Source organism: Saccopteryx bilineata, chromosome 2 (genome assembly GCF_036850765.1).
Source record: "Saccopteryx bilineata isolate mSacBil1 chromosome 2, mSacBil1_pri_phased_curated, whole genome shotgun sequence".
NCBI lineage: Eukaryota > Metazoa > Chordata > Mammalia > Chiroptera > Emballonuridae > Saccopteryx > Saccopteryx bilineata.
Window position 1 is genome coordinate 106,973,899 of NC_089491.1, and position 13,846 is coordinate 106,987,744.

At 33.0% G+C, this 13,846-nt stretch overlaps 1 protein-coding gene across 14 annotated transcripts in view; it reads left to right on the plus strand.

Annotated features, from left to right (window-relative positions):
- PPFIA2 (PTPRF interacting protein alpha 2) overlaps positions 1 to 13,846 on the plus strand; it is a 516,618-nt gene that overhangs the window by 334,240 nt on the left and 168,532 nt on the right. For 12 of the 14 annotated variants that reach the window (XM_066257567.1, XM_066257566.1, XM_066257572.1 and 9 more), the window contains 2 exons: positions 85 to 249; positions 6,220 to 6,294. In XM_066257567.1, coding sequence (XP_066113664.1) covers positions 85 to 249; positions 6,220 to 6,294 — 240 coding nt within the window. The remainder of the gene's footprint in view (positions 1 to 84; positions 250 to 6,219; positions 6,295 to 13,846) is intronic. The other 2 variants (XM_066257574.1, XM_066257576.1) reach the window with 1 other exon arrangement.

Sequence of the window (13,846 nt, forward strand, 5' to 3'; positions counted from 1 at the left end):
CCTACATTCTTTTAAGGTTATAGTCGTTTTTAAGTATTGGTGACTCATCTATAAGATCATTATATTTCTTGTTAAACCCAATAGCTGTTGCTGGAGCATTTGGAGTGCCTTGTGTCCCGACATGAAAGGTCACTGAGAATGACGGTGGTAAAGCGCCAAGCCCAGTCCCCCTCGGGAGTTTCCAGTGAAGTTGAGGTTCTCAAGGCACTGAAATCTTTGTTTGAGCACCACAAGGCCTTGGATGAAAAGGTACAGTATTGTACAAGGATTCTTACAATTTTATATTTCAATTATACTTTGAAAAAAAGCTACATTCAAAAAAATTACTAAAGAAGATACAGTAGAATATTGACGAAAGATTTCAGAAAGATTTCAGCCTCATCGTGCTTCTGCGGAGAAGCACAGCAACTGCGTCCCCCACCCCCACCCCGTCTTCATCTGCAGCCGAGGCAGTTCAAAGGGACACATTTGTGTTATAAGAAAATCACATTTTAGTAAATGTAGCAAGACTTTTGTGTGTATATGGGTAATATTTATAATTATGTTTTAGAATATCACTGACTGTATGGCTTATCAAGTTAGACTTCTATTAATGGTGCATTATCGTCCCACTTCAGATGGTCAATTAAAATTTAATATTGTCATTCAATCTCTCTCTCTCTCTCACTTTCTCTTGCACCATCCCTCTGTGAAATACAGGTATATAGATGCCAACATTGGAGTCTACTAATTAACAATTAAGCATATCTTGAAGTACATATTAGAACCATACAATCTTTTCAGGTCTCTAATATCATAGTTCTGAATATACATTTTTAAGTCTCTGCATGTAACAGCATAAGGTATTAGTAGAAAAAGCTGCTTTAGTTATTTTTAAAAGTAGCTGTAAATTTCTTTTAGCTATCCCTCAAATAAATTCTGCTGACATAAATAAGCCAACATGATGATTATACCCTTCGCAGATTAGTAAGACTTATGACATGATTTCCATTTTCTAAATTTTAAAGAATGAATATTTTTAAATTAATAAAGTTTTAAGATTTGTAGTGGGAATTGGGTCACCTCATTGTAAATTATATGACAAATTTTGAGCATTAAAATCCAAACAAGGGATTATTACCCAGTTATAGCTAGGTTTTGACATGTAGACACTCTTGTTCTATTTAATATTTATATACATATATATTTTTATCATTGGTCTTTCAGATGTTCTTTGAGCAGGGGATTATGTGGAATGTGTATAAAATGATAACCATAATTCTTCCTTCCAATTATTAAGAAGAAATATTTTAATTTTTATTTTACTTTTGAGAGGCAACTAGTTTATGAATAATATTGAATAAAATAAAATGAAAATTATATAAAGATCCCTGAAAAATATAACATTAAGTAACTACTTATCATATATAAAAATAATATATAATCATTTAATATATTTAATTACTAATTACTAATTATTTAATATATTTAAATACTAATATATTTAATTATTTAATATATTTAATAATGAAATCATATTCTATCCCCTTTCTTATTACAAAAGTACATTGTTAAGACTATGCAAGACCTTATAGAAGATCTGTCACATGCCAGACTCCTTGGCAGATATTTGGCACATGAAGATAAATAATATCTTCTCACAAATGAGAAGTATATAACTAGTGATGGAGATTCGCATGTCAATAAGAGGCACTGCTAAGAAAAAATGTATGCAATGCAATGTGCAGTCACAGAAAATGTGACTTATTCTGCTTGAGAAAGTGACAAGAAAGTCAGGAATGTATTGATAGAGGAATGACATTTGATCTGGGTATTAAAAATATATCAGGGTTTTTTAGGCAGAGAAATAAAGATAATATAAATAGTATTAACAATCTGTAAAATAACCCAGAGTTATAAGAAGAGCATGACCTGTTCAGAGAAAATTTTATGTGACCTCAATGAAGGCACTTGAGAAGGTGTGGTTTGGGATGCTCCCAAGGAGCACTGCACATTTTAAGTGACAAATAGCTTCATGAAGTCACCTTAGCCTAAGGAATGAATAGAAAACAAGAAACAGCATTTAAGACAAATACCTGCTGAGGGTGAGTACATTTAAGAAGAAAATAACTGTTGTACCATTTAGAATATAGAAATAATTGATTATCAATTCAGTGCACTTAGCATAATTAAATGAAGCATTTTATACTATGGCCCTAGAAGCTATAATAAGATATAAAAACTCATCAGAAGTGCTTTGCATGTTAGTGAGTGTAAGAGCAACTGAACTGATTATCAACTAAGTATAGCTGAACAGCCTAAAGGAAAATTGTTTTGATTTTAGGCTCTCAAGTTGGACAGACATGTGTAAGTGACTTCTCTAAACATCTTCTTTGGAATAAGAGAATAATAGCACCTACCTCATAGAGTTCATATGAGGATTAGGTACGATCTGATATGCAAAGCTCTTAGCCCATGCTCAGCATATGTCAAATGCTCAGTGAGTGGTAATGAGTATTACTATTAACATGAGTAAGTTTCAGCATTTGACAAAATTTTCAAACTCTGTCAAGATACTGTTATCACTGGTGATCCTCATGCTCACTTATATAGTATTTCATTTAGTTATTGAGGAATTAATATGCACCTAAACACTTTCATAGACAGTTATTGAGGAATTAATATGCACCTAAACACTTTCCTTGCTAAGAATAGCTTACACCTTTTCATGGAGATAGGAATGGTTAAGGAAACAGACACAAAACAATTAATTACAACAGTTTTATTTAAGCTGTAGATATTATATTAAAATATAGATAGAAGATCAAATGAAGATGCAGTTAACCATATCCTGAGGACAAGAAACTACCAACTTTATCATATGGGGTTTAGAACACCTGAGGAGCTAAATACTGTATAAAAAACCGAGCATGCTATGGACAATAACAATGACAGGCAGTCTTTATTACTGATGTCTTTACTTATGCATCCACTGAGTTGTAGGTTAGAACTTTTACAACTAGCTAAGACCAATAGTAATTTTGACACTTCTCTCTAATATATTCACCAGTTCTGTGGGCTAAAGAAAATGAGAAATATGTATATATTTTGCAATCACTCAGAAATCATTGACTAGTTTTTAAAATATATATATATAGGCTATGTACGGGAACTATAGCAAAATATTAAAATATATGCACTCCCTATTTCTTCCTATGATGTGTCACTGAATTTGAACTATTCTGAGATTTTCTTACAATGGTGGTTGTTACAGGATTGATAAGGCCGAAATGAAACAAAGCCTGCCATGATGTAATTTTTATTTAAAATGTACACTCATCCTATCTACTAAAATTCTTTGTTGTTCTGAAACAATTTGTCATTTTTAGGGACTTATTTTATTTTAATTCCCAGGGATAAAATTTCTGTGACCTTGAAACATATTTTGGGAAGAAAATAATAGTTTTATATCATTATAAAGAATATACATGTAATAGATGGAATTATATATCAACTATTCTAGATGTACATAAAATATATTTTGAAGTTTACATTATTGCTCTATAAATAAGCAATCAATATATCTTAACCTGAAGACTATGCAGAAATTCATTAATTGAGCATGGATCTACTATTCATTAAATAGTAGAAAATTAGGAAAAAATATAGAGGCAAGGTTATCAACTGTGTATTTACTTTTAGAGAAAAAAGAACAACAAATTCAGCAAGAAAAATAAAGGTATTTATGGCATTCTGTTGATGTTATGTGCAGAGCAACAAGCTAAAAGACTTGTCAGAGATACTATTATTTTTATATTAATGGAGTCCCAGCTATGTACAAGAAGCAAAAATGTTAAGGTTCTTTAAATCCTGGAAAAGTTACTCTTTTGTCCTACCCATTTTTCCATGCAGAAATAGTGCATGATGAATTAAATACAAAGAACAATTCATTCTCATATAAATGTGAATTTAAATATTCATATCATAGTGTGTTGATTTTTACATCAGCAATTCTTACGTTTATAACATTAATGGAAAATATATTCAGAAATTGTATTTTCTTATAAAGACAGCTTCAGAATCATTATTCTGTGAATAATATGATCTCAAGTTGTAAATGCTATTTTAAACTTATTGAGGGTGATTCTATTTTTTGAAGACTCAAAATGAGAATATAAATACTTAATTTGTGGTAAATAAGAAAGTTTAAAATAGTTTCTATGATTTTCAGTTGAGCAAAGAAAGTCAGGAAGATACTTGAACCTGCAAGATAGCCTGGTTTTAGTAATTTCTTATGACTTGAATGGCTCTTTTCAGAAATATTCCAATGTATTAGTATATCTTTTAAAATATAGTACCTTCCTCTTTATCACAACAGTCTAAATGTGGTCTGATTAGTATTGTATGTAGTGAGATCATTTACTTGTACTTAACCATTTCTCATTGTTCTCATCACTGAGAAATCGTAGACCTTTCTCAGAACACCCATGTTTTACAGCTCGTATTTTAGGAAGTGGGTGTAAAACTTAACCGCCTTTGTTAAATATCAAGCATGCACTACATTTTGTTAGTATCTGCATTCTATGTATCAGCCGCCCTCCTCATTTTTATGACTTGGGAACGTTTGCTTCTTTGGTACCTATCCAAGGTGTTCATTAAAAAATATTCCCTGAGTCAAATCATCAAACAGTTTCTTCCAAGTAACTCTTGTTCAGTTATTTATCAGAATTTGTTTTTTGCAATTTTATGAACAATTGGATATTTGTCTAACAGCACTGTAACCTGGCAGTTCATCTAGCACACCTAGATATCATGAACAAAGCTGCAGAATTGTCTATCATAGTAAATGTCCATTTATGTATATGTATTTTCAGTCTGCAGAGAATTTGAGCATAATGAAATATGACTTATGTTAAACTCCATAGATACTTATTCTTTATTACTCAATTATTTCAGAAGTTAAGTCACCTGAATATATATCAGATATTATTATATAGTACAGAAATATGACTGAGCTTTTAAAAAATTTCAGATTACATTCAGATTTATAGGACCCTACGTGCTTTCTGTTTGTGTGCTAATTGAAAAATAATGTTATAACTACAGCTTTAAAATTGTGATGTATGTTTTTATATATTTCATATTACATTTAACCTATATTCCCCATTAAATGTTACTAAAAAGAAGAAAATACCATTCATTAAAACACTCTTAATAAAATGTCAAAATTATAATGAACCAAAAGTTTATAAATATATAATTATATAAAATATATATTCATTATGCAAATGCTGTTATATTTTCATTAAAAAATCTGTTAGTTTATAAATACTCAAAAACTCACCATAAATTGCATCTTATGTTGATGCTATAAATTTTTTGTTAATTATTTTCTTAAGGAAAATTGAGCTGTTGTAGTCATTCATATTAATTCAGTGAAATTTCTTTTTGAGACTTTTATAAATGTAATATCTTTGTGATAAAAATATTCTTTTGGATAAATTTAATAAATATAACATATCTATACATCTGAACATATAACAAATATAACAATTATAGAAGTTCTAAGTAAACAAGAATAAAAGGAACACTTTAAGTTTTATTTGTTTATAAAGATTTGTAAATCATTATTTTCAAATTAAATGTGAAGAGTTTTTAGTTCTACAGATTATAGAGGTTTAACCTTTGGTGTGGGAAACCTGCTAGGAATTTCAAAATAATTAAGCACTTTTCAATCCTTCAATAACAATGTAGACCTCTAATTAATACAAAACACATGAGCAATAGTCAACATACTTCAGATGCTTTGCTTTTAGATAAATCATTTCTGAAATTGAGTAGTAAATGCCAAATTAAAGCTAATTTATTATTTTAAAGAAGTAGAGAGAAAGTTTCCTGCCTATATCTTATGCTTAATCTGTGACCATTTTTCGGATGAATTCATAATATATTTTTGAACTTTGCCTCTATTTACTATGAATCGGAATTGAGAGCAAGACGAGTCTATTTCCTACCCCACTGGAAAATCTATCTTTGAAACACTAAAAAGACTTACTTACAAGAAAATCTCTTGATGCATTGACACTATAAGGTGTCAGTGTAGTTGTAGTGTTCCTGAACACTTAAGACTATAAATGATTGAATAATAGCCAACTGTGACTGTGGATAATGCGAATGACCTATTAACAGTTTAACATGTATGAATGTACCTTACGGCACATATTTTGGTTTTCCTTCTAGGTAAGGGAGCGACTGAGGGTTTCTTTAGAAAGAGTCTCTGCACTGGAAGAAGAACTAGCTGCTGCTAATCAGGAGGTAACATACCAAACTTTCTCCTCTTTTGAGGTGCAATGTCGCTAACAATATATTCTTTGTTTTACATCACGTTTATTGAAACGGTCACAAAAAATAAACTACATTCTGTATACACACCACTGAACAAGGCCTGTTGAAACTGGTTGCAAGAATCGTGTTTTCTCATTTCTGGTGATTCAGATCTGTCATTAAGAGATGAAGGAAACTTAGCAATAGCTAGTGACATGTGAGCTAGTGAGGTGGAGATTTAGAAAGGCTGCAGTCAGAACGCCATCCCTTGTGAGAAGTCAAACACAGATCCTAAATGGAAAAACGTGTAAAATGTCTGCTAAACTTAGAACATGTTCAAAACGAAGGTAATTCCTTGCAGATATAAATACATTTTCCCTCAGGTCCTTATTATTCTTATCTTCTAAAAGTACTGAGTGCATGCTATGCTTAATGGCATTATTGAATTCATTCCTTTAAATCCTGTTCACGACTCTAAGGAGGTATTTTATAACTGTCCCAAATTTAAAGAGTTGTTTTTATTTACAAGACTTTTATTTCTTTTGCTGATTAGTACCTGAATGAACTTAGGTCAGCAGACTATATAACAAATTTATAAATATGTATAATAAATGCAGTCTGTGTAGACCACTGAAATAGCCCCAACCATCTTTCTTTCTCTTTCTTTCTTTCTTTCTTTCTTTCTTTCTTTCTTTCTTTCTTTCTTTCTTTCTTTCTTTCTTCTTTCTTTCTTTCTTTCTTTCTTTCTTTCTTTCTCTCTCTCTCTTTCACACACACACACACACATAAACATTTTATTAATGAGGCAATTGTTTTCTCCAGAACTATATTCCTATAATGTAAATATTGTTATTACTATTAGTGGACATACTAAAATAATTTAACAATTATTGAATTATTTAATAAATAACTGAAGAAGTGGGAGGTCAATGTAATTAATTATGTTTTATTAAGAGATTCTTAACAAAATAATATTGACATTTACAACACACATACACAAAAACAAATTCGCATATTTTTAAACCAAGCTAAAAATTTACCCAGTCTCAATTCCCTGTTCTTTAAAATAAGCGGCAGCAACTGAACAACTTTATCTACAATTTTATCTATTACAGGTTTAACAATTTTTTTTTTTTTTTTTACAGAGAGAGAGAGTCAGAGTGAGGGATAGATAGGGATAGACAGACAGGAATGGAGAGATAAGAAGCATCAATCATTAGTTTTTTGTTGCACATTACAACACCTTAGTTGTTCATTGATTGCTTTCTCATATGTGCCTTGACTGCGGGCCTTCAGCAGACCGAGTAACCCCTTGCTCGAGCCAGCGACCTTGGGTTCAAGCTGGTGAGCTTTTTGCTCAAGCCAGATGAGCCTGCGCTCAAACTGGCAACCTCGGGGTCTCGAACCTGGGCCTTCGGCATCCCAGTCTGACGCTCTATCCACTGCGCCACCGCCTGGTCAGGCTCCAGGTTTAACAATTTAAACTGAAGATATATACATGTATTAACAATATACATGCATATGCAGAGTCTAAAAGATGATGGAGTTTATTCTATCATCATTATATTATGGAAATAGAGTTTATTCTATCATCTATGAATTGTTATTCTCTGTCTCTCTCTGTCTCTGTGTCTCTCGTCATTTTTCCCTTATCCCATTATCACAGATGGTTTTGGAGTTCTCTCCCATTAATTTTTTTTATATGATCTTTTCCAAGAAGTCCTCATTCATTTCTCATTCATCCAAGTCTTCACTCATGCTTGCTGTGAAGGAAAAAGAAAAACAAATCTATAGCTCAAAGTTCATGCTCTTTTCTAAGCTCCACAGAAGATTTTAAACACTGAGTTGGCATTTCTACCCAGCTCTGATAATAGTTGAATAGATTGTTGTCTGCCACAGGTGTCCAGCATGGGACACAGAGGAAAAATTAAAATCCAGTTCAGGGTTTGCTAATCAAGATATACACCTGCAGAACTGTACCCATCTCTAGGGATGAATTTTTATAATATATACAAAGGCACCATCTGCACTGTTGGGCCTGAATCTCCACCTAGTTTTCCCGAGTGAGCCTTAGATTCTCTATGGCACAAGAATACAATGAAATAAGTGGCATTATTAAAAAGAATATGAGACAACTACATGTTCTGTTCTGGACAGAGCTCCAAAACATTCTACTTTACAAAAAGGAAGAGGTTGCATTGAATGATTCTAATTTTGTATAAATACAAATAATAATTAAACATTATTATGACACTAGAAAAAAAATTAGATATAAATACCAAGCTGTTATTATTAGTTGTTTCTGGTATTTGAAAGTGATGTACCATCTATGTCTGTTTCATTTAAATTTTTAATAACTTTTTATTATATTATAAACAAAGCAATAAACATATTTTAGCTTAGGATGCCATTTTCCATACTTGATCACTCTATTGTTCACTTAATAATAACAACAGTTAATATTTACTGAGCACTTTAAATATCTAGGCACTGTGCTAAATGTATATAAGTAGAATAATACTAAGAGTTACATACTACTATACTACAGATGAGCCCAGAGAGGTTATTTCTGCCACCCTAACACACTTCTCTCCTTCTTGAAAATGTGCTTCTTTTTGAATTTGTCATAAATTTTTGTATTCAGGCAGTTTTGATTCATTTATTTAACGGTTTCCATAGTCTACCCTCCCCAATCCATTTACTCTCATCATTTTCTATAAACATTAAAATGACCAGAATTCAAGTCTTCATTATTTCACACCTGAGATTTAATTATAGATTTCTAGCTATATCTCTAATCTCTTTTTTTTCCAGGGACAGAGAGAGAGTCAGAGAGAGGGATAGATAGGGACAGACAGACAGGAATGACAGGAATGGATAGAGATGAGAAGCATCAATCATCAGTTTTTCATTGCGATACCTGAGTTGTTCATTGATTGCTTTCTCATATGTGCCTTGACTGCGGGCCCTCAGTAGACCAAGTAACTCCTTGCTTGAGCCAGCGACTTTGGGTCCAAGCTAGTGAGCTTTTTGCTCAAGCCAGATGAGCCCGCGCTCAAGCTGGCGACCTCAGGGTCTTAAGCCTGGGTCCTCCGCATCCTAGTCCGATGCTCTATCCACTGCGCACTGCCTGGTAAGGCTCCAGACTCTTTATGCTATCTAGTTCTTCAAAGTTAAACTTTTTTTTATTTTAGTGAGAGAAGGGGAGGCAGAGACAGACTCCCACATGCCCCCAACTGAGATCCACCCAGCAAGCCCACTAGGAGGCAATGCTCTGTCCATCTGGGGCCACTGCTCCATTGCACATCAACCAAGCCATTTTTTAGCACCTGAGGCAGAGGCCACAGAGCCATATCTTAGCACGTGGGGCCAACTTACTTGAAGCAATTGAGTCATGGCTGTGGGAGGGGAAGAAAAAGAGAGAGAGAAAGAGAAGAGGAGGGGTAGAGAAGTAGATGGTCACTTCTTCTGTGTGCCCTGACTGAGAATCGAACCCAGGACATCCACATGCTGGACTGACACTCTACAACTGAGGCAACCAGCCAGGACCTTCAAAGTTAAATCTATTAAGCAAAGCTCCAATCATATCAATTATTTTCCATAACATATTCTGATATGTAATATCTACTTATATGTAATGTATTCCATATTAACTTATTAATAATGAAATGACATAACTTTTGTTATCCAAAAAGATACTTCAGAACTAGGGACTTTATTCAACCAATTGTTCTCAAGTAGAGATCTCCTAGGGATTAATTTATACCCTACATAAAACATTTTTAAAAATAGAGAATCTTTTCAATGGTTCTAACCTTCAAACTTGACTACCCCTCTGCATCTGACTAAGGTCTTGTTAAATTACTGTATTCATTTTTTGTGAAAGCAACCAACATTTTTTCCTCCCTCTAAATTTTATGCTAATGTCTCTCTTGGAATGCCTCCACAACTTCAGTTCACCCACTCAAATTATACTTTCTTATTGAAACTCAACTTCAGACATCACCTTAATTTTAATGAAATATTTATATTTTTATGATTTCTTGCCAACAATAATTTCTCTTTAGGTTAAATTGCTAAAGCGTATTGCTTCAGCACTTACCATGTCTGCTAAACAAGTGTTAAGGTTAATCATATACCTCTCTAAGCTTAAGTTGTTAGTTCTCTAAAAATATGGACTGCATCCTGCTCAGTTGTATTTATTTCAGTCAGTACAGTGATATGAACCTTGTGATTAACCTTTGTCAAATTTTACTGTATAGTTTGCTGTGACCAGTGTTTTCACATTGTTCATTGGCTATTTCCTTAATAGAGAGTTTGTGCAATAACCTTAGGCATGCTTAATAAACAGCAATACATCAATCACATGCATCAAATTAATAAGATGATGGTTCTTTAAAAATATAGTTATTGACATCATACGAAGCGAAATAAGTAAATCAGAAAAAACCAGGAACTGCATTATTCCATACGTAGGTGGGACATAAAAGTGAAACTAAGAGACATTGATAAGAGTGTGGTGGTTACGGGGGTTGGGGGAGGAGGGGGAAAAGGAGAGGGAAAGGGGGAGGGGGAGGGGCACAAAGAAAACTAGATAGAAGGTGACAGAGGACAATCTGACTTTGGGTGATGGGTATGCAACATAATTGAACGACAAGATAACCTGGACTTGTTATCTTTGAATATATGTATCCTGATTTATTGATGTCGCCCCATTAAAAAAATAAAATTATTTAAAAAATATATATAGTTATTGAGCAACTACTATATGCAGAAATTGTTCTGAGTCTCTGACAGAAAGGTATAAAAAAATAAAATAACTGTGAAATTATGCAAATGTTTATGTTATTTGCCCTCAAGTGATAGAGAGGAACATATAAGCAAATAGATAAAATGCAATTTAATATAAAACTAAATTAATGCAAAACAGAATCCTAAACAAAGTGCAAAAGAGCACACAGGAGGAGGGTATTCATTCTGAGCCAAAGAATGAAAGGTCTCCCCTTTGAAGGAAGACTTGACCTTTGAAGGAAACCCCTATGATTTGGCTTCAAAATTGGTGGAAAACATTTCAGGCTGAGCCTCCAGTACAACTAAGAGAACCAGAAATTGGTTGTTTCAGTAATAATGAATGATGCTGTGTTGCTAAGAATCAAGATATGTAAAGATGTAGAAGTAGAGGATGGCGAGATTGATAGGACTCAGATTTTAGAGAGCCTTGAATGCTGTGATCAAAATTTGTAGTTCATACTTTATGAATGAGAAAGCACTGAAGGTATAGTTTTGCTTTGGTTTATTTTTCTTTTTGTTTTGTATAGTGAACACCGCTCAGAGGATTTTTTTCTTTTTGTAAAGTGTTAGTTTAGAGAGGAGTAGAGTTGGAAAGGTGATGTAATCTGATATGGCTTGTTTATGTAATGATCTGATACGTGATTTTGATCATGACACTTCAACAACCATTTGGGCATATACTGTTAAGCAGGCATTGTCTTCGGTGCTGGGTGTAAATATATAATAATAAAACTCAGATATTAACAAAGCAGTCATTCTCTTAAGTCTAGTATGGGAGATAGACGTGGTAAAAAGTAATTATAATAGTAAGTTATTTAATGAGCAGAGTTTCAGTTTGGGAAGGTGAGAAAAGTTATGAAGATGGATGGTGGTGAACGTCCGTAACACCACTAAACTGTACACTTAAAAATGGTTAAGATAGTAAATTTTATGTTTTGTATACTTTACCATAATAAATAAGTAATTATAATACAATATGACTAATGTGAAAATGAAAGTAAGTACAATGTTCAATAAATACAATGTTTACCTACAGTTTTGGTGTTAAATTGTATGGGCATGAATGAGGAAATGCCGAAGTTATTTAAAAAGTTATTCCTGGAGAAATCATGCCATTTGCAACAAGATGGATGAATCTTGAGGGCCTTTACTAATTGAAATAACTCAGACAAAGAAAGACAAATACTGTATGACCTCACTTATATATATTATATAGAATGGAAAATGTCAAACCCATAGAAACAGAGGAGATGAGAGGTTGCTAGAGGCTGGGGGGGGGGTTGAGAGAAATAGGAAGATGTTGGTCAAAGGATAGAAACTTTCGGTTAGAAGATAAATAAGACTAGGAGGTGTAATGTACAGCATGGTGACTATAGTTAACAGTATTAGATTAGATACTTACAATTTCCTGAGAGTAGATCTTAAATATTCTCACCACCAAAAGTGACAAGGTAACTATGTCAGGTAATGGTGGGGCTACTAACCTTTTTGTGGTAATCATTTTAAGATACATGCATGTATCAAATCACCACATTTTACTCCTTAAACTTACACAATGTTATTTGCTCATTCTCTAAGTAGAGCTGGAAAAGTATATTTTTAAATATTTCTAGCAAAAAATACTTACCTACAATTTAAAGTGAGACTCTAAAGGGCTTAGCCAATGGACTTGGAGGAAAAGACGGGAAGCAGGTTTGAGCAGGGACGGGGAGGAGGCCGCCGAGACAGGAGGGTCAATGGACAGGTGGGACAGGATTGCTGGAACGTGGGCTTCCTCCTGCTGCAAGTGGGGAGCCAACCAAGGCTTAAGGATGTGATCATATTTTTAAAGGTTTTTATTTTTTTATTTTTATTTATTTATTTTATTTATTCAATTTTTTAGAGAGGAGAGGGAGAGAGAGAGAGAGGAGAGAGGGAGAGGAGAGACAGAGAGAGAGAAGGGGGAGGAGCTGGAAGCATCAACTCCCATATGTGCCTTGACCAGGCAAGCCCAGGGTTTCAAACCGGGGACCTCAGCATTTCCAGGTTGACGCTTTATCCACTGGGCCACAACAGGTCAGGCAGTGATCATATTTTTAATTTTTCAGATCAATGGTACCTCCAAATATATATTAAAGGTAAAAATATATATATGATAATAAAAGTACTGTGTTTAAAGTTCAGATTTTTTACAATTTCTTAAAAGAAACAAGAGGCTAGTGTGAGAAAATACTGAAATGTGTAAAACAGAAGTAGTAACCCTATCTACTATTTCTTATCTTCTTTTAGATATGAATGAAAGAATCAAAGCAATCTAAATAAATAAATAAATAAATATACATAATCAAAATTTGGGTTTTGGTGGGGTTTTTTGTTTGTTTGTTTGTTTGTTTTTTGTTTTTTTTTCCTCTTTGAAGAGCCCACACAGGCAAATTGTATTGTTAGCATTGAATACATTTTACAGGCCATTATCTTTAAAAAAGTGAACACAGATGATATAGACACAGGAAATTCAATGAAGACTTTATTTCTTGCCAACTATTTTTGTTACTGCTAAAAATTGGAAACCACAAAAAAATGTACAAAGGAAGTGAAAAGAGAAATAGAGTACGTCTTAACAACATGTTCTCCTTTAAAAGAAGACTATATAATTTTTAAATTATTTAATTAAAGCAGACATATGGATTATTCAGAAACTACAGTAAAAATTCAACTGAAAGAGTAATTTTCAGTGAATAAACAGGTGTGTTCATTTAAAAAAAAATTTCTGCAT